The sequence below is a fragment of the Lepisosteus oculatus genome, chromosome 24 (genome assembly GCF_040954835.1).
Source record: "Lepisosteus oculatus isolate fLepOcu1 chromosome 24, fLepOcu1.hap2, whole genome shotgun sequence".
Classification (NCBI taxonomy): Eukaryota; Metazoa; Chordata; class Actinopteri; order Semionotiformes; family Lepisosteidae; genus Lepisosteus; species Lepisosteus oculatus.
In genome coordinates this window covers 1,745,912-1,765,399 of record NC_090719.1, presented here as the reverse complement: position 1 = coordinate 1,765,399, position 19,488 = coordinate 1,745,912, and the positions used below count along the sequence as shown (strand labels likewise).

The following is a 19,488-nucleotide window of genomic DNA, read 5'->3' as shown; positions in this document are numbered from 1 at the left end:
TAAGCTTAACTGTGTTGGAGCTGATACTACTGTATGATAAATTCAGGTAGTAAAAGCAGAGCATCAAGTCTAAGGTTGAAACAATAAATATTTGCCTGTTGTTAGTCCGGCCTCATTAGGCAACGGGTTAATGTCTTATGATGCAAACAAGCAGGGTTGAGTCATTGGAAAATATTTGTAGATATTGCACACAAAATATGAGCTTCAGTGTGTGTCCCTAATTTGTAGGTCTGCATTCTATTAGAGTACATTTAGTTAAGTTTCATATGGAACCAGGTTCCTTGTTTGTTCTGTTGCTGCTAGATGTGTAAGTGTAAATGTGCTTCTCTTCACTAAATCTTCTTCCCAGAGGTCAACAGGAGCAGTGTTTTGCCCAGCCTGCCTGGACTTTCACTTCTAGAAGTGGGTAGTGGCCATCGCAGGTCTACCTGGAGTAGGTGCTTTCACACTGCCAAAGTTTTGGCCCGGGGCTCCAGTGTGCACGTCGTGACCCAGGTCGCTGTACCCAGATGAAAGGGATTTTAAACAGCGTGAACTGTACGGCTGGCGTAGGCGGAGTTGTGCATAGTGTTGGGACAGACAGACTGAAAATCATCGTGACACACAGCAAGTCCCCCTCTCTCACGACTTTCTCTCTCAGAGCCCAGAGCGTATGGTTCTGCGCCTTGACGCAGCACTTAGTAACCCTTCCTCTGGCTCGTCACTAATGCAAGCTGCCAGTTGTAGATTTCTTGCTCTCGGCTACTGAAAGCTTCAGTGGCGCTTAGGCTACCCATGCATGCATTTCCCTTTTGTGGCTGTGGGCCGCTCAGATGTACAGACGGGCTTAATGAGAGCCAAGCCAATCCCCTAGCAGAAGAAAAAAATGGAAAAGGCAAATGGCAGGAACAGACCAAAGAGGCAGAGCACATTAGAGACAGCACAGCCTACACTAGGGGATCGTACCCCCGCATCCTCTTTCCCAGAAACAGGATTGGAGTGCAGTTACATCAGCTCATTACTGATGGGAGAGAGTGTTTTTAGGGAGAAACAAAGGGACTGGCGGCCCCGCCCCCCCCCAAGAGGATTAGAACACACGTTTGACTGGCCAGCGGAGAAACAAGAACTCTATAAAGCCAAGATTGATTGCTGAGGCACTGCTGCTGCAGGGAAGAAACCAGATCCTGGAGGCAGTTTAATGGATCACTCTCCAGCCTCGGTGCCCGTCTGCCCTACTCCAGCATGCCACCACTGTGCGTGAGGGCCGTGTCCGTCACAGGACAAATCCCAAGACCGGGCCCACTCCTGGCAGGTGACATTTTAATGTAGACAAATGCACAGTGGCACAAGCAGGAGGCAGAAACATGAGCTGTAAATAGAAGATGTGAAACAGTGTGGAAAGTACCCATGCGAAATAGACTAGGGGTGCTCATGTTGACGCATCATTTTCTAGAGGTCCTGGGATCAAGGAATGCAAGAGGCAGACAGATGTTAAAATATATTATATATATATTATATATATATAAAATATATATTCTTAAAAGGGCAAAACTATAATCATGTTCTGTTAAAATTGTACAAGACATCAATAAGATCTCGTGGAAATATTGTTAAAAAGATACTATTGCTCTGGAATCAGTTCAGCTAGGCTAGCAGTTGAGAACATTTATGGTCTTAAAGGAATGTCCATTACTGATAAACTCAATAAACTGAGTCTTTCCAGTCTTGGACTGGTGAAAGAGTTAACTACAAAACTGAGAACAGGAGGCACAAAAGGCAGTGGGAGTCTGGAGCAGTGATCAGCCATGTCTTTCCAGCAGTGGCTGGATGAGATCCTGAGAGCAATGAGCTGTTAACGATGAAATAATCTGGACCGACCCAATGGCCTCTCTTCATTTTGTACACTTCATATACTTAGAGAATTATTTCTAGTTTGCATTTCTGAAACACGTATATCCACCATGTTAGGATTTGTTGACCCCTAAAACTATCAAGTGGTGAATTTCCTTTATTCCTTCTGCAGGATCCTGGCCGTAGCCGGGACGGATTTCGATCTGCGCACACTGAGAGCTGTTCGAGTACTACGGCCACTGAAGCTGGTGTCAGGAATACCAAGTAAGTGCAGGTTCTGAAGGGTCAACCTTAGCATTTCCATTCTGTTTCACTGCTGTGCCACCACCATGGTCTTAAGTGTTCATCCATCAATTCAGGGTCACAAGGATGCCTGCCACTCTCGGCGACCGATAGACATAAGGCAGGGTGCACCGCGGGCGGGATGCACCTGTCTGATTGCCTCCCTGACTCTGCCCAGTGGCCATGTGTCTCGTCTGTGTGTCTCTCACTCCCTGTCTCCTGGCCAGGCCTGCAAGTGGTGCTGAAGTCCATAATGAAGGCCATGGTTCCCCTGCTGCAGATCGGCCTGCTGCTCTTCTTCGCCATTGTCATGTTCGCCATCATCGGCCTGGAGTTCTACATGGGCAGGTTCCACAAGACCTGTTTCAAGATAGAGACAGGTAGGAGTCTCCCTCACGACACCCCCGGGACAGGGGTCCTTATGGTGTTTCCAACCTGTTCCAGGTTACAGCATCTTGTCACAGCCAACACCTTAATTGTTCTGTTGTTCCTGCTGATTACCATGTGATCGGGTAGCTCGTTGTAGCAAATAAAATGGACTGGAAAGGGATGCACATCAAAAAGCCGTGATGTAAATGAAAAAAGAACCATTTTTTGTCCAGTGGTACAGTTCCAGTTGTCAGTTCTGAAATTTTCTATATCCACCAGTTGTTTAGGTAAGGTTAGCTGATGTTTAGGCTGCAAGATCTCTTTCCATCCTTTCTGGTCATCTCCTATTGAAGAACTATGTGAGAGATGTTTATCCACAGCGGCTGTAAATCTGTTTGGAGGGATCGAGGTTACAGATGGAATTTGTCTAAAATCTCTCACTTTCTTGTTAAAGTGATACCTAATTTTAATCAGCACCACAAGTATACTTTGCCTAGCCCTTACCTCTTTTAGCTTTGTACGTGTACATGCGGGAGTGCTAACATGTACTGTACATACTCAGTGCTTTTGAAAATCGTGACAAGCTGGTGTAGTAAAATGAGAACGGTGCTCGCGTCGGCTCTGCGGAGCATTGTTTCTAAGAGAAACTGAGTTGGCCGCATACGACCAATTAAAAAGTGGCAAAGCAATTAAAAAGGTGGATGTTTCTTTCTCTTCTGGCCCTTAAAGAAAAAAAAAAAGCATGTGCTGACAGCCGGTGCACACGGAGGCAGAGGAAGCCAGAGAAGTGTGGTTTTAACTAGCTGTGTGTGTCAGCCTCATCATGTCCGCTATCTGTCAGCATGCACATCTTCTGACGGCAGCCAAATACGAGCTTTTGCATTTTTAATGCTCCAAGTGCTGCTGCTTTTCTGGGGGCTTTGAACCGCCAAGCAGATTGACACTTGTGATACCGGGCCGGCCGGCATAAATGTGGTAGGGAGGAGGGCAGTGGGAGGGCAAGGCTCTGGGGAAGAACCTGGACTGGATTCAGGGGAACTGGAAGACCGAGCCATGGGAGGACTGCAGTGTGAGCTGTCCTCTGTTGTGCTGTAATGTAACAGAGTTCCCCCACCTCCACTTGATCTACTAGTCAGATTCTAGATAATGTTTTGGGTAAATGTGGTGTTCATACAGGCAGCAAAATGCCTTCATTGAATGTACTACACGTATAATGCTATAACAGCTTTCACAATAATTTCTGAGCATAACAAATGTGTTAGTAATCATTAATATAACATTTTTAGCACAATAGAGATCATACCATGTGTCAGGTTTAGGATTAAGTTTTAGATTGGAGCCTTTGTGATATATGTGTGGTCTTTTTGGGAAATTATTAAAAGTTAATGTGAATGTTGTGTAGGCGTTACACAGGTTAAACAAGACTGCTTTCACATAAATCATGACTATTCAAGATAAGAGACTCAGGGGGTCTCTTGCCTCCCTCTTTTCACACATGTCTTCTGCTTATACTGAATCATTCCAGGAGCCATGGTTGTAATGTCTCAGATGTTTCTATTACCTAGTTAAGTGGCCTGAAAACCTAAAGGTGCAGTGGACCTTTGTGCAGCCCTGATCTGAATCGGAGCCTCCTGCTGTTAAGATGGTTTATTTATATGATGTTGAACTGGGACGGCAAAGCGAGCTGAGTAGAGGGAAGAAGATGAGAGCTACAGTCGAACAGGATGAGGAAGACATCTCAAGACTGAGACTGATCACGGATACTGTTCATTGGGCTTTTAGGAAAACACACTTGGAAACAGGAATCGGCCACAACGTCATGTTTACAGTGCCAGGAAAACAAACAGACTAAATAAAACACCATATCTCCTCGAGCTCTATCTACATTTTTCTCAATCAATTAATGGGAATTTAAGCTGCTTACTAAAAGCCCTCTGAACTCAACAGAACCTCACAACGCAATGTCCACAGGCCAGCCACTTGCTTTCTTTCTTCTGTCTCCCCTCTGGTGCGACACATTACAGAGGTTCGCTTTCCGTTTTAGAAAAGGCCAGTGGACCTCAGAAACCGCCACTTCCTGGTTTCGAAGTGGTCATGTGACCTGTTGTCTTCCTCCAGTTGGTCAGGCGACAGAGGGCAGCAGGTCATTCCCCCATGACTTTCTGGGCAATGTAGTTCAGTCAAGATCTGCCATCTTGTCTGACACTACTGTATCCTTACAGCTGTTAGGGGGGCCTGTGGAAGGCAGCAAAGTGTCTTAAGTTGCCCGAAAAAAAAAATTGCTTAGAATGCAAGCACACTGAGCATTGACGGGTAATTAAGAGGAATGAGCTCCACAGCCTTCCTTCAGTCATCCTTCATTTTTCTTCATCTCTAAACTGTTGATACAGCAGTTTCCCCCAAGTCTTGTCATCTGCGATTTTGTTTCGTAAAGCAAAACAGGTTTGCGTTCTCCATTGGTGTTGCCTCTGAATCTGTCTGGAGTGAGTACATGTGACGGTGGAATATTGGCCAGCACCCTGAGATAAATGTAAAATAATGTTCTTTATAATCTGGGTGCACCCTGCTTCAATCTAGAGAACCTGTGAAGATGTTAAATTTTTTTGTTACTACAGTATTTCCTTCCCAATATGGAATGGCCAATTATTATTTTGGATCATCTCCCAGTTTGAAATGACCCATTGTTAATTGGCAAGCTCGCCGTTTTCCAGAAGGCCTCAGAGCAGGCTGTGGTGTGCCTGGCCGGGGGGGGTGTGGGCTAGCTAGTGATGTGCCCCACACTGGCCGTGCTTTCTACCTGAGCTGTGTTGGGCTTTTCAGTTGATGTTCACCTTTGCCTCTCAGTCTGCTGTTTTTATTAATTTTAAGACTGATTTTCGTCATGCAGAATTCAGTTTGGGAGCTGCTAATCCAACCCGGCTACTGTATATAACCCAAGCAGTGCTACTGTGCTGTACAGTACGTATATCCTTCAAAAGCTGGGATCCTTTTGTGTAGCATCTTCCACTGTCTGTGCCTCTGGCCACGGGTCTACACATGATTCATTCTGCTGTTTCTGTAAGGGCATGTTGCTGAGCGAGGGGATAATCCACTTTATTATTGCAATTGCATTTCTCACATTTTGTATTTCTTACTGTATGCATTCTGTCATTCAGTCTGATTGAAATTCCTAGATTGGATGCTGTTCCAATTGACTCTTCTCACAAAAATCGGATTCTGAGAAGGGTTATCTGGGACAGAGACAGGGAAGCACCATGAGGATGTAAAGGATGAGCTGCACATAATAAACATTTGAGCACATGGATGACCAGTTAGGCGGTTTTTAGTCGCGGTGGATCAGAGCATCCTCCAGAAATAAAGGCTGTAAACATTATTGGAAAATAGCACAATTAAATTAAATAAATGACTTCCAATTACTTGTGAGTTACAGGAAGACCTATTTAAAAAAATAGACGAACAGTGAGAACATGTGAATGGGGTTTAGTTAAACATTGTTATAGCTTCAAATTGTAAGCTGGGGAAAACGGTTATTGCCTAACTAATCTCATAAATCATCAAGTTCTAATGAGCAGATCCCCTTCAGGTATTAATTACTGCAAGATAGTGAGTGCAATAGGGACAGACCCCCATTAACAGTATTCAGATGCAGACCGTTATCTGACACTGAGATTGTATGGAAGATTGCTATCAAGGCAGCAGTGCTGATGGTAATTGGAGGCCGTTGTTGGCTTCAAATCTTCATTAATTAACATCAGGGTCTCTAGAAGCATTACGATTTAATTCTCACCTCATTGTTCAAGAGCACTACTGCCAGAGTGCTATAATTTGAGCAGTAGATGGCAGAACATGGGAAGCTGTTTTTAGATCAAGCATTTAAGTACAAACACAAAGCTGAAAGCCTGTATGTTAACATGAGTTTTTCTAGGTTGAGCTATGAGAAAGTCTGGAAGGGTTTTATTTGATGTGCTGCAGGGGTGACCAGACGTCTGCCCAGGCTGGTGCTTCCAATGTGTCATCGCTGAGGCCAGGAGCTTTCAGTTGGATTTCACTAAAGTGAAAGTGCCCTCTGTGTGGAGCAACCTTCCATGTCTTCCATGCTCTTCCCGTCTTAAATTAAGAGCTCAGCTTGCAGCTGGAAAGTCTAAGAGAACCGAGGAGCAGTTTGGGCTGTATGAATGTGAACACTGGGTGTGAAGTAGGATCTTCAGATCGATGGGCAAGTTTATGAAATTTTGTCAAAGATAAAATTATTCTCCCCCCTGTGGACATTCTCAAGTTAAGTTGAAAGAACAAATACAGATACTTTTATATCCCTCCGTTTTTCTTCCTTCTGTTCTACCTGGAGGACTTTGATTTTGTTTTACACACTACACGCTTTATTCCGCACACATTGGCCATGCAGGAGGGTGGACATGCTTGGGTTTGGTGGCCGCTGTCCTTTCAGAGACGGGTGCAGTGGTCCTGGTTTGCTCTGGGGGCCGATGTCCGGCCCCCAGAGTGAGCTGAGCGGGCCCTGCCCGGCGGCAGGAGTCCGGAACGAGCGCGTTGAGCTAAACTGGGTCCTGCTCTCTTTCGCAGGCGAGATCGCCGCAGATTTCCCCTGCGGTACGGAGCCCCCGGCCCGGCTCTGCCCCAATGAGACGGAGTGCCGGGAGTACTGGATCGGGCCCAACTTCGGCATCACCAATTTCGACAACATCCTCTTCGCGGTTCTCACCGTCTTCCAGTGCATCACGATGGAGGGCTGGACCGAGATCCTGTATAATGTGAGTCTCTGGCAATGTTCGGTTCTGACTCGCTTGCTGGCTGGCAGATCCTCTTCTCCCCCCACGTGTGTGCGGGAAAAGGAGTGCTTTAACTGGCGGAATCTGAAGGTGGGGGTGCGCGCACACAGCTGCAGGTCGGACACCTGCTGCACAAAGAGCTTAGCGCGAGGAGCGGCGCCACTCATTTTAGCTCATGTGATTTGGTTCACGGTGCAAAACAGGTTTTTTGGTTTACCGGTGTGGAAATGCCGTAACAGGTGTAATGTCAACCATTTAATGTCAGAAAAGGTTTCTTCAGTAAAAAGAGTCTTTTCCCCAGTGTTTCCTGTGGAGCAGAGAGCTGGTAAGAATGTCGGGGAATTGCTGTTTGTGGTTAAGAAACAATTGGTTTTTTTTTTTCAGTTTTGGGCAAAAAGGTTTTCTCCCTAAATTGGTGCTGGAAGAGTTGTCTCAAACACCTCGGGGGGGGGGGGGTTTATTGGGACTTCATTGAAACTCCTATTTCTTGACCTGCACCCGTGTTCCTGTGACTTGTTCCTCTTCATGGAGTGCAGAGTGAGACTGCAGGAGTGGACGTGTCCAGGCATGAGGGATGTCCAAACATATGAGGTCTGTGCCACACAGCTACTGTATCTACTGCAGCAGTTACTTTCTCCATAGCCTGTAGGTTTGTAAGACACGACCTGCCTCTTCTACATTCATACTGTCTTCTAGAACATTTTGAAGCCATTTTAGTTTGGTTTAACCAGAGCTTTAGATGAAATTCAAGTAAGTCTGATTTATCTGGTTTGTAATGTGTTGTATATGTTTTGTACTTTTTTTGAATGGGTATTACGTTCGCACTTTTTCCAATCAGTACGCACGTCCCCCGCTTGAAGAGTAATTTGAAATATCCTGGTGAGCCTTGTATGAATCATTTCTCACGTTTCTTCGAGCACAAGGTGGTAAAAATGGCTTGGTTCTCATGAAGACAGATATTTCAGCTTTTTTTTTTTGCCAGACTTCTGTTTCTTCTCTTGCTGATGGCTCATTATTCTACATGTCCGAATCCTGGGGAAACACTTCCCATAGTCTCAGAGAAGAACATGTGAGAGAAAAGTGATAATCAAGAGGAGGCCATCAGGCCCATCTTGCTCATTTGATTGCTGTTAGCTGATTGATCGAAGGATCTTGTCCAGCCATTATTTAAAAGATCTTGGGAAATCTCCTTCCACGACATTTCTGGTCAGCATTTCCTGGAATCTTTGTTCCAGATTCCCACATGCCTTTGTGTAAAGAAGTGCTTAATTTATTCAGCCTTAATTTAGGGATGCCCACACTGCAGACCTGTTGTTCACCTGCCACTTGTACTGCTCTTTGAAACCTTAGATCAGCTACCGCTGCTACAGAGCACAGATCTGACTTCCCAGCCACTTCCAAAAGATCTGCGGTGAAAGTGCACTGCAGTGCAGCGAAACAGATCCTTTGGTTTGTCATGCCACATGAAAAATATTGGTATAGCTTATCATGGTGTCTGAATCGCAGTACTCTGCCTGGATCCACTGCCAACAGTGTAGGGGAACAGCATATGCTCGCCCGGCAGAGCCAGCTGCTGCTTTCTGCACAGCTCCTCACACTTCCCGTTTCTGGAGTTGAGAGCCACTCGGCCGGTACCGTACTTTAGGGTGGCGGGGTGATTCAGGTCCGAAATGGTCAAATGAGCTCCTCTGTCACCCATCTCTTTGTCTTTTTTCTTCAGCCCTTGGAGTTTTTGTTTGGAACCATGCTTGTGCTTCGTCTGAAATAGGAAAGATGGAAATCACAGGGCATGACGGATCTTTGGAAAGAAGCATTATATTTGTGTGGAACTCCATTTATAGCTCATTTTTTCTGCTTTTGGTTGGATTCTCCACGCAGTCAGATTTGGAGAGCTGAGCAGCACTTCTTCTTCTTGGTCTGGCTGATCAGCAGGATCCAATTCCTATAGAACTGTAGAATGTCCCAAAGACATTTAAAAATGTCGCCCCGAAATTAATTTTTGATTGTTTTAATGATGCTCCCCATGTCTTGTGTCTTCCTTCAAGCCCACACATAGAAACCTTGATAAGTGCTGCAGTTGGATTAATCTGCTTCTCCTCGCCCTCTAGGTGCTGCTTCTTTAAAGGACACTAAAACAACTACAGACACACCAGCCCCCTGGCAACAGGACTGGACAGCCTCCATTAAAGTGCAGTTAAGCACAGTAAAGGCTGTGAAGGCACAGTAAGAGTGACAAACCTGAGAAAATACCCTGGAAACTTCAGACTTTCAGAAGGGTAGAAATCAAACCCCTCCCTTGAAGGCAGCCTCCTGTCCCTGGGCACAGGCCATCCTATATGTTGTCTGCGCACAATGGGCTATTGTGGCCTTACGTACGTTACATATGTATAGATTTTTTTTGTTATCATTGTTCTCCTGATCCCCCCCTCATGTTCTGCAAGTTAGTGCAGAAGCTCTTTCATACTGACAGGAGCTCCTTTCTCTCTGGGCAACGGTTCTTCACGTTTCAGTGGCTCAGTTCAATGGCTGTATGTCGGGGAAGAAAAAGTAAAGAGCCTTGATTTGTATTCTTTAAATGCATCTAACATTGTTACTGTCTTGATGTAATAAGCGCCAGCTTACAGCAGGAGCGTTTTGGCTTGAGGGACAGATCGTCAAAGAGGGCGTCACTACCAGCGGACAGGAAGTTGACAAGGGGGTGGGTGTGGGGTGAGGGAGGGATGGGCACGAGCTGGGCCGGGCTGTGAAGGAGTTCTCTCTAGCGGGCCAGAGCAGTCTTGGATGTTACAGACCCGGTCTGATCGAAGCCTCCCTCTCTGGGCTGGGCTGTGAAGGGCTGCCACTGCCTCCGTCATAGACTTGCAAGTCCTGTCTGTGGTGATTCACACATCGGGGCAGTTCTTGCTGATGCCGAAATCTTTCCTTTCCCTGCCATGTGTCCCAAGACAAATATTTCATACCCCAGTAACCTATGTATGTTTTCTCCCGTAGTTCAATTTTTTATTCTTTAAATGGTTAAAAAAAATCTTAGTGAAAAAAAAAGCTTAAAAAATTGGCAAATATCCTTGTAGCAAAGAGTGAAGTCAGAAAAGAAACATTTTGGCTTCTCTGCATTCAGAGCCACGCATTTGCTGATGAAAATCAGTGCAGGACGTACGTAGAGGTGATTTGCTTTATCTTACAGGTTTTTCTGTGTCTGCCGTGACTCGGTGACAGGAATGTGATTTTTTTGCGATAGTGCTGGTCCAGCCACAGCTTAAATAAAGGCTTCTGGATAAAAAAAAAAATTGCTGTTCATCTCACGGGGATGTATTATCATCGTGATATAAAAACCAATAATGATCATCCTCGTCAGCCTCGACACGTCTTTCAGGACTGTGTCATCTTAAACCGCTGAGTTTTTAATCAACCGGATGGGGTGCAGCTGGAGCTGAACTGAGTACAGAACACCTAAGATGTGTGTGCGCAGTGGAAATGAGGCAGAGCTGTGATGGCACTGCTGGCCGTTATAAAAAAAGGGCTTTGCAATGCAGAACCACCTCCTTTCCCAACATCACCTCCTCTCGGATTTCTGTTGCGTCTTGAGTTAACCTCTTTCCCGCTGGGCGCTCAGGAGCAGGGGCGGGGCTGCAGTGCACTGTGGCTTGCTCTGAGTCATGCTGGGGGGGAAAAAGGGAGCAGTTGAAGAGCTGCTGGCAGCGTGGCTCCGCTCCTTAGAGCCAACTGGAAAAGGCCAGTCCTCCGGCACTGCCAAGGGGATTGCATCGGAAGCCCACGGCTCACCCCCACCCACCCTGCAAAATAGCTGCCGATCGGGAGCCGTCACGTGCCCACTCTCTCTGGAAATATACTGGGACAGCTTCCAGCTCAGCCATTGGAATCCACTCTGCTAACGAGTGGCTTGTGGTGCACTTAGCAGCATACAACTGCTGTCTGAGAGGGGCGGGGGCCTGCTCCACTTGAGTAGAGCGAGGGAAGAAAAACAGTTATAATGCCTGTCGCCCGTGTCTCTCTTGGCACAACAGCTGATGCAGGTAGAAAAAAAAACCTATTTTGGTTTTAGTCTGCAGCTTTTTTTCCACCTTCTAAGTATCCCTACCCCCTTCACTATGTAATATAGATCAGTGTCCCTTACTTCCTCGGTGTCCCTAGAATGATCAATTTGTCTCGTGGTTTTTACAACGGTTTCACTGCTTTAATGGCTTCTGCCCTCTGTTTTCAAGTCAAAGACTGTGTAACACTGTGTGTCTTACTGTGCTTGGTTTTCGATTTGAACCAAGGATATTGTGCCCAGTGGAACACAGTATGCAGGCACGGTTGGGGTTGTCTTAGTCATATGGTATCTTGAGATGTATGCATGGAGAGATTACCCTGTTTCAGCGCTGTGACAGGCAATGTGTGTCAGTCCTGAGGATATGGACCAATTCTAGGCACTATAACTGAGCCTACTGTGGGTGAGGGGTAGAGCTGAGAGATCATAGCAGCTACTCTTCTTTGGGTGGGAGCACTGAGTGTAAATGATAGAATCACACCCTGCTGACTTCATAGCAGGGCCGAAATTTAGGGGCAGAAGGAGGAGGGCGTAAAACAAAAATTATTTTCCGTTTATTGGTTTTTGTCAGCGCTTCTGCGAAGTGCCTTTTACCCCCTGGAGTGTTCTGAATTCATACCTGTCATGTTTGTTGAGTTTGGAGGAGGGGGTAGGGGAGCCCCTGGGGGCGCTGATGGATTGCTGGTCTCAGCTGTCCCGGCTGTTCACCCAGTGAAGTTCCGGGCCTTAACTAATTTATCGCCGGCTGAGGTAATCCAGGTCCCTGATTGCAAGGGCAGTGTGTGTGGTGGAGGGGTGGGGGAGGGGTTGTTAAAGTACAGATCTGAATAAACCAGGCTTCGTTCATTACAATCATAAATATTTATGGCATAAGCCCAGCTTTGTTTTTTTTTTCCCATTAAGAAAGCGAGAAAAAAAAGATGTTTGTTCAGATAGTCAGATCGGGGCAGTAGTTGATGTGCATTGCACAAAATCACTAGCGCTGTGTGCATCTTCAGTTCTGTCCTCTTTACTCTCCTCTTCAGGACATCCTGGGGATGACAACTGTTTCCTATTGAGATGCTAATGAGCCCCCCTCTTCAGGTCTGATTGCTGAGCCCCTGAAGTCACTGTGAGCTCTGAAATCCGCCAAGCCAGTGTTACAGTCTCAGAGCTGCACCCAGCTCTAGTCATCTCAAATCAATACGCTTTACTTTAGATGGGTGTGCTACATTTCTAATGGACCTGATAAAATTCAGTTAGTGCGCTGCATACTTGCAAGTGTGGCTAATTCAATAATTCAGGCACGATGCATCAGACTGATAACATAAAAAGAAATCTTATACTGCTTGAGGGATGTGGGTGGGAAAGGATGATCTTACAACCGCCTTTAAAAATAAAGGAAGAGCTTAGACATTTTCTGTGGTATCTGAACTTTAATATTGTAAGAGTAATAATAAGCAGACAAAGAGCTAAGTGGAGCTACAGTTTGCCAATATCAAAAAATGGTTTTCCTGGCTCACTTGTGAATCTGTTCTAACTGTATCTGGTTATTAATTCCTGGGCAAATCATCTTTTCATAGCAGTTGGCTTCATTCTCCCAGTTTCATAATTAGGTTTTGCTGTTTCACTCCACTTGTGTCTGCTCAGACACACTCAGCTGGTTTCATAGAGCACACGTTATCCCGAGCAAGAGGAAGCTCTTGTGTTCTATGCTTAGATGGTCTTCCATCTCCTGTGTGCAGTGACAAGCATACATTACCACAGTCCAGTGAGCAAGAAGAAGAGAAACTAAAAATAAATTAAAAAGAGTACGGCACATGTCCTGTGCTGACCACACCGCAATCATTTTAATAAACTAAAGGAGTAATTTAATCTGTCCTGTGCTTTTTTTGTTTGTGTTTAATTTCTCATTTGTAGGTTTTCCTGTTTTTGTTCAATCTTAGAGATTCTCCTTGGGTGTTTCTGCTACAGTGGGTGTTTCTCAGGTGGGGCCAGTGTTAGGAAATAGGAGACTATAAGCAATCTTGTGTCCAGGAGGCTGCTTTGTTCCACGTTTGGTCCCAGAGAGCCTCATTACATCAGGTGCTGCAGGTAGCTTCTGTCACTGTCCTGCTGGCTGATGGATGTGTTTTGGCCCTTTTGTTCTGTTTTATTTTTGCTGTGTTTATCTGGCTTCAGGGAGCGGTGTGGAGACGTGGTCCTGATGTGGACACAGCTGTCATAGCCTTGAGTGAGGTGCTTTATCCCTGTCGTTCCAGTATACCGGTTCACATACGAGTCCCAGCGTAGATGGTGGACTAGCTTCCCATCCAGGGGGAGTCGTGTGCTCTGGATAGTCTGCATAATCGATGGGACATGTGGAGCTGCTCTCATTGCAGAAGCAGCCAGTACAGTAGCACTGCTGCTGTCCATGGTGCTGAGTACAGAAGCGCTTGAACACACAGGGATGAAGCAGTGGCTTAGGAATGCCAAAGGGAGTTGAGCAGGCCTTGCCGATAACTAATCGATAAGTATTGTAGCTCTCCTTCTGCAGTGAAACAGTGTCTTTGTAGTTTATTTGAATCCTTTAAGTAACAACTGGATGAGATCTTCGGACCAAAGTTGCGACTGCAAACCGATCAGACTGAAATGACTTTTTATGTTCTTATGCTACACAGTTATTCCTCTGTTATTGCTGTGTAATTATTTTTCAAACGTTAGAAGATTTGCTTTCTCATTAAGGGCAGTGACTGATGCAGTCTTATTTCCTGGGCTTGTGTTTCCCGAGACATGTTGCTGCAGGCCGTGCTTTACCAGAAGTGATGTCTTTGTGATGCCCACGCATTGGAGTTTCCAGGATATTTCATTGTCACTGATCGAACGCTAGCATAACACTCAGCAGTCAGATGTTATTCATCATGTTATTGCAAGGATATGCGTGCACATAGCCTACCCATTTACCGCTGTCAGCTGAGACTGTGTCTGAGACTGAGCTGCACGGGAGGTCTGGGGGAACCCAGGAATCAGAAGTCGACCCAGCTGTGGTATTGAGCAGAATTCGAATGTAAGGGTCTGTCTATCGGCTCTTCTGCGTGTGGACCCTAGCCCACAAAGAGCCATTGCACATAGAGAAGCACGCTGTTAGGGAGACAGGCTCCAGATCTCTCGGGTAACACAGGACTCAATCCACGTGTTTTGAGGTGGTCATTGCTGTGGTCAGTTTATGAAACCATTTCCATTTACTTTAATCAATAAAACTTGAAGATGCTGTTTGTCCATTTCACCCGTGATATAAATAACAATTGTGTGTATATAAAAATCCAATCAGCTTGTGTCTATCGTTATTGCAGCCACTGAAAAGAAAACCAGAAGACTAATCTGCACTTTACAATCTAGGTTGAACCTGAATGTTAAAATGGTAATAATAATAATAGCAGGCAATAAGCTAACTACACCTTCAGTTTGCCAATATCAAAAATAGTTTCTGCAGACTAACCTTTACACCCTTGCAGCGTTTAATTTGTGAATGGCAATCAAAAATGTCATTGAGTAATGGTGAATGGATTGCACCACCGTGTAAGGTGTGCAGCACACAATGCGTTTAACCGTGTGTGGGACACGTCTCTTATTGTGATTGATGGGTCACCTGAGCACCTAGGCAAGCACAGCATGTTCAGAAAGGAAATATACGTGCTGCAGAAGGAAGGAAGAAAAATTATAATTGAATTATTAATAATCCGAGCGCCTGCGCCTCCATCTCTCACTTATGTCACGCGCCAGTGCGTCGGAAGGGCCATGGGCTGGCTCTAGGCCTAGAGCAGCGCCCCAGAGCCCTGCAGCCGCTGTGAGAATAGGTAATTTACTGTGTGAAGTAAGGCATGTAGGCTTCTCCTTTGTATCTTATTTATGGTTTAAATCTCCCACGACATAAATTGCCCTCCCACCTAGGCCTGTGGCGACTTCCTGTGGGGAAACCTTCGGCTCTACAGCTGTGAGCTTTGGAAGGTTCAGATCCAAAGATGAGGCGGCTGCTGCTGGTGTAGTCAGTAGTCGCGGCCCTGATTGCTCCATTCGCAGTACAGTAACTCGCCATACTGGAGAGGGCCTTGGCGTCTGTGTCCCAAAGGACAGGGCGGGTCCTGTGCTTACTCTTTCTGGCACTCGGCAAGGGTCTCTTCAAACGCGTCGTCTTTAAAGCCCATAAAGTTTCATAACTGGACTCGCCTTATGCCTGCTTTACTGTGGTTAAAACAGGGCAGAGTACTGGGACATGCCAGTAGCTGACTGTGATTGGGATTTCCCAAACCACAGCACAGGATTGGCTGAGCACTGTCGTGGGTGGGGTCAGGATTAGTTGGCCAGGGCTCTGTTGACCCCGTGTACATATGAAGTGTGCCCCTCTCCTCCAATCAGGTCTGAGCGTCAGCAGTGCTCGGTGATGCCGGCTCGTGGCGTATGAATTCAGTCCAGTCCAGGATATTTATGCTGTCCACAAAACAAGTTGTTAGTTGAGTTTATAACCTCTAGCATCTAAAATAAGATAATAGATTCCCTACAGCAGTGGGTTTAAACCAGAAATCCGTAGCCGATGCAGACCTGAACAAAGGGGTGATTCAGACTTCTTTATCTCCATGCTTGTTGAAAAGATTCCCTGGATTATCGTTTGTCACTCAAAGGCCGGTCTCTGCGGCTGAGCGACAAGAAGCCGTCTTATCTAGATGAGTGGGGAGCCGGTGTTCATGGGGCTGATGAAATCTGGGCTGGCTGTGTTGATGACGGGCCCTTGGTCAGAGCTGGGGGATTAGAGTGTGAGTGGGGCGGCTTCTCGAGGAAGGTGCAGGGAAGGCGTGTCTCACAGCACGCTTTTGCCTTCAGCTGCCCCAGTTGTCCAACATGCGCCGTCTTTTCCTCCCACATGCGAGTTCAGACTACGTAGAGAAGATGTAGCGCTTTCTCGAGATTCTCGATTAAAAAAACGTAGATGGAGACCTGCAGGCAGTGTCGTCTGATATCATTTTGTGTCCCAGATGTGGACCCCGGAAATTAAATCTGGACTTCAACACACCAGTCGCAGGAGGATGGAATCCAGTGCGTAATGGCATCTTGCCTGCTAGAGACTTCTTGCTTCTCTCCACTGGAAGTTTACATTAAATAGGAATGTAATTTGAGACTCGTCTATGAATCAAAATTTTGATTTAATCTGGACCTCAGGCAGAATAGTGCCTTAGGAAAAGAAGCTTTAAAAGCCCCAGGAACTGGAGAGGTGGCAAATCTAATCGAAGTTAACTAATGAAGGGTGGCTGTGGGCGTTCAGCCACTGAAGGAATCACAGGCCGTGCAGAGCTGCACCTACTTGGTAAATTGCTGAATCAGCTATTTGCAAGACGTGTGAACGGAAAGGAGAAAGAAAAATATCCTTTGATTTATTGCTGAATATGTATTAAATTTTAAACTCCCAAACTTCATTACAGTGGCTTTGAATGTTCAGTAATTACTTTTTGTCACTCATGCATCCAGATTTCTAAGCTGACATCACTGTTGCACGGTTGGTATATTGTTTGGTAAAAAGCCAGAGGGAAAGAGCAGGTCTTAAAGCAGCATCAGTTCAGGCTGTTTGGATAGGGAAGAAGTAGCTCAATTTATCATTAAGTGGAAATGTCCTAGTGCTTGAATGGAGTTTTCTTCATCCTCCCCAGTTGAGCAACCTGTATCAAATCGGAGCTGCTTTCTCAGTTCTGTTCCGTTCCAGCTGGGAAAAGGAGACACAAACATAAAAATCATGGTGTAGGACTGTGTAAATACCACGCCAGGCCTGAGGTTTGTCCCATGGCATCATTATTAAACCAGCCACTCGGGGAATGTGGTGTTTTGTGGAGGAAAGTCCCTCGTCAGCAAAGTTTCGAGTGCTGGTTGAGTATTCCCGATATTTGTCATCTGCAGAACAATCAATCCTCTTTGTCTCTCCCTCCTCCCTCTTTGTTCCCAGACTCCGGGCTCATGGTTACAGGAGTACTGACAGTCCCAGGATGGTGAGCAGGGTTTAGTTCAACTTGTCCTACCTTCTTGTTCCATGAGGAAGAAACAAATATCTTATCCCTTTAAATGTAGAAAAAGAACAGTAACAGCTCATTCAGAGCACAATGAAGTGTAGCAATGCAGATAAGAAACACTTGGATTAATTTTAATTTCTAAGGTTCATTATCTTAAAGTTCTTAATGTAAGATTACTTCCACTAATGCTAAAGAGCTTTACACACTCCTAATGTACAGCACAGCAAGTTTCACTTTGCTTTAATGTCTGAAAACAATTTTCAGTCAATCTTTTTATGATGTTTTGCAGTGCCTTTTTAAGCGTGAGTAATTCCAAGTTTAAAAGGGTTAAAAGCAACGAGATGTTTGCTCCGATGCCAGTTATTTAAATTCCTTAAGAGTGAAATACGTCAGGGAAAGACTACTTCATTTGTGTTCATTCAGCTTGAATTCAATAGAAAATGATTGTGCGATTAAGCCGGAATAATTACCAAGTGTTACTCTGAGTTACAGAAAAAACAGCTTTTCATCCTGACACATAAAAGCCAAACAGATGTGCAGCAGTCTTTTTTAATAAATTAGAAGCTTCTATTTAAAACCTCAATCCAAGATTGATGAAGATGTGATTGAACAAGCATGTTGCCTTTTTTGTCCTTAGCATGTGTGTTCTCAGTCATTGGGAACCACAGGAGGAGCTCAAACCTTTCAGCTGAGCTCAAAAGGATGGAATTAGATTCTTTCTTTGTCGTCGGAGATGTTGTCCTTCTGCTCAAGAGCACAGAGGAAATGTAGGAGCAAAGACATGCTATCTGTGTTTGCATTGAAAATGGAGCACAAACCAGAGTACTGCACTTTAATGTTGATACTGTAGCCAGGAGGTGTCAAATCCACTTCTTGGCAGGCTAGTGTCTTCTGTTTTTTGTTTCAACAAAGTAGTCAAGTAGACAGTTTAGCTTAATTCTTTTCTTAGGCGGGTACAGGATTTTTCTTAATGTTTTCTGCTTTCGTTTACTTAAACATTAATTAAGGTACAGCTCTTTGGAAATCAGCTTGGGGTCAATGTGAAAGTATTAAAATTGTACAATTTATTTATTGTAATGTGTATTGTAATGCTTATTAGTCTTGCAGTTATACAGTGTCACACTTATTAGCAATACAATCAGTTCATTAAACGAGCCCAACTGTGTAAGAGCTCAAGTGGAGCAGAAAGGGGAAGCCAGCAGGCCCCCCAGGAGGGATTGCCATCGAACGAGCTGCAGAAGAACAGAGAAAGGGAACGAAGATTAAAATGTACCTCTTCTTACCACCGACTCAGCACTTCAGAGCACCGATACCGACGATACACCCGGGTGCTTCAGAATAACAGCATCAAATCTGCGTGATTTCTGATCCGAACATCTTGTCACTGCTCATGAATTTCACATGGACATCAGAGCTCTCCCCACGCATTTAACATCACAGCTGGGAAGTTCTTTTTAAGCTCTGAAGGAAAAGAACACAGTGGGCCTTGGAGATGCCATTAACTAGAGGAGTATTCAGTGCATCTGCATAAATAATGCGCCACTCACATGTGCTGTTTAATGTACGTCTCACTCAGGAGAAATCCATTTTCTGGGCCTGAAACTCTCATGCTGGGTGCACTTGATTGTAGAGGTTTATCAGTTTATCAGCCCATCTGTTAAATTATATTACATTGCTTTCATTCATGTTCTGTTTTAACAGATTGTCCCAATATCCTGAGACTTGATTTTTTTTTAGTCAGCAGAAGACTTGAAATTGTATTAAACAGGCAGATATTTAACCGTTATCCTCACAGAATAAGTGTGTGTGTGTGTGGAGTCTTTTTAGATTCCCCAGTGACACTGAGTGCTAAGTGCTGAATATCGTCTCGCTTTCAATATCGCCACGGAAGAAATTGTTTGAAACTCGGTGTTCGGTTACATCCTAAAACGTTGCATTGGTTCTGTTAGTCTGTAAAATAAAAACATATGTCTTGTGATATAGATTTATGGCACAAGCTTGTCTTCCTACACTTGGGTATTGGCCTTGCAGGGAAGGGGGTGCTTAGCCACCCCCTCCCACCTTGCTTGTGTTGACCTATAAGTACAGTATGTGGGCTCATTATAATCCAAGGGATATCTCTGTGTCTTGATCACGTTTTGAGTTTTGCACGTTGATTTGG

At 45.1% G+C, this 19,488-nt stretch overlaps 1 protein-coding gene across 1 annotated transcript in view; it reads left to right on the top strand.

The window, feature by feature from the left end:
- cacna1ba (calcium channel, voltage-dependent, N type, alpha 1B subunit, a) overlaps positions 1 to 19,488 on the top strand; it is a 167,031-nt gene that overhangs the window by 61,835 nt on the left and 85,708 nt on the right. Inside the window, exons 6-8 of the mRNA XM_069183194.1 lie at positions 2,003 to 2,094; positions 2,340 to 2,492; positions 7,060 to 7,247. Coding sequence (XP_069039295.1) covers positions 2,003 to 2,094; positions 2,340 to 2,492; positions 7,060 to 7,247 — 433 coding nt within the window. The remainder of the gene's footprint in view (positions 1 to 2,002; positions 2,095 to 2,339; positions 2,493 to 7,059; positions 7,248 to 19,488) is intronic.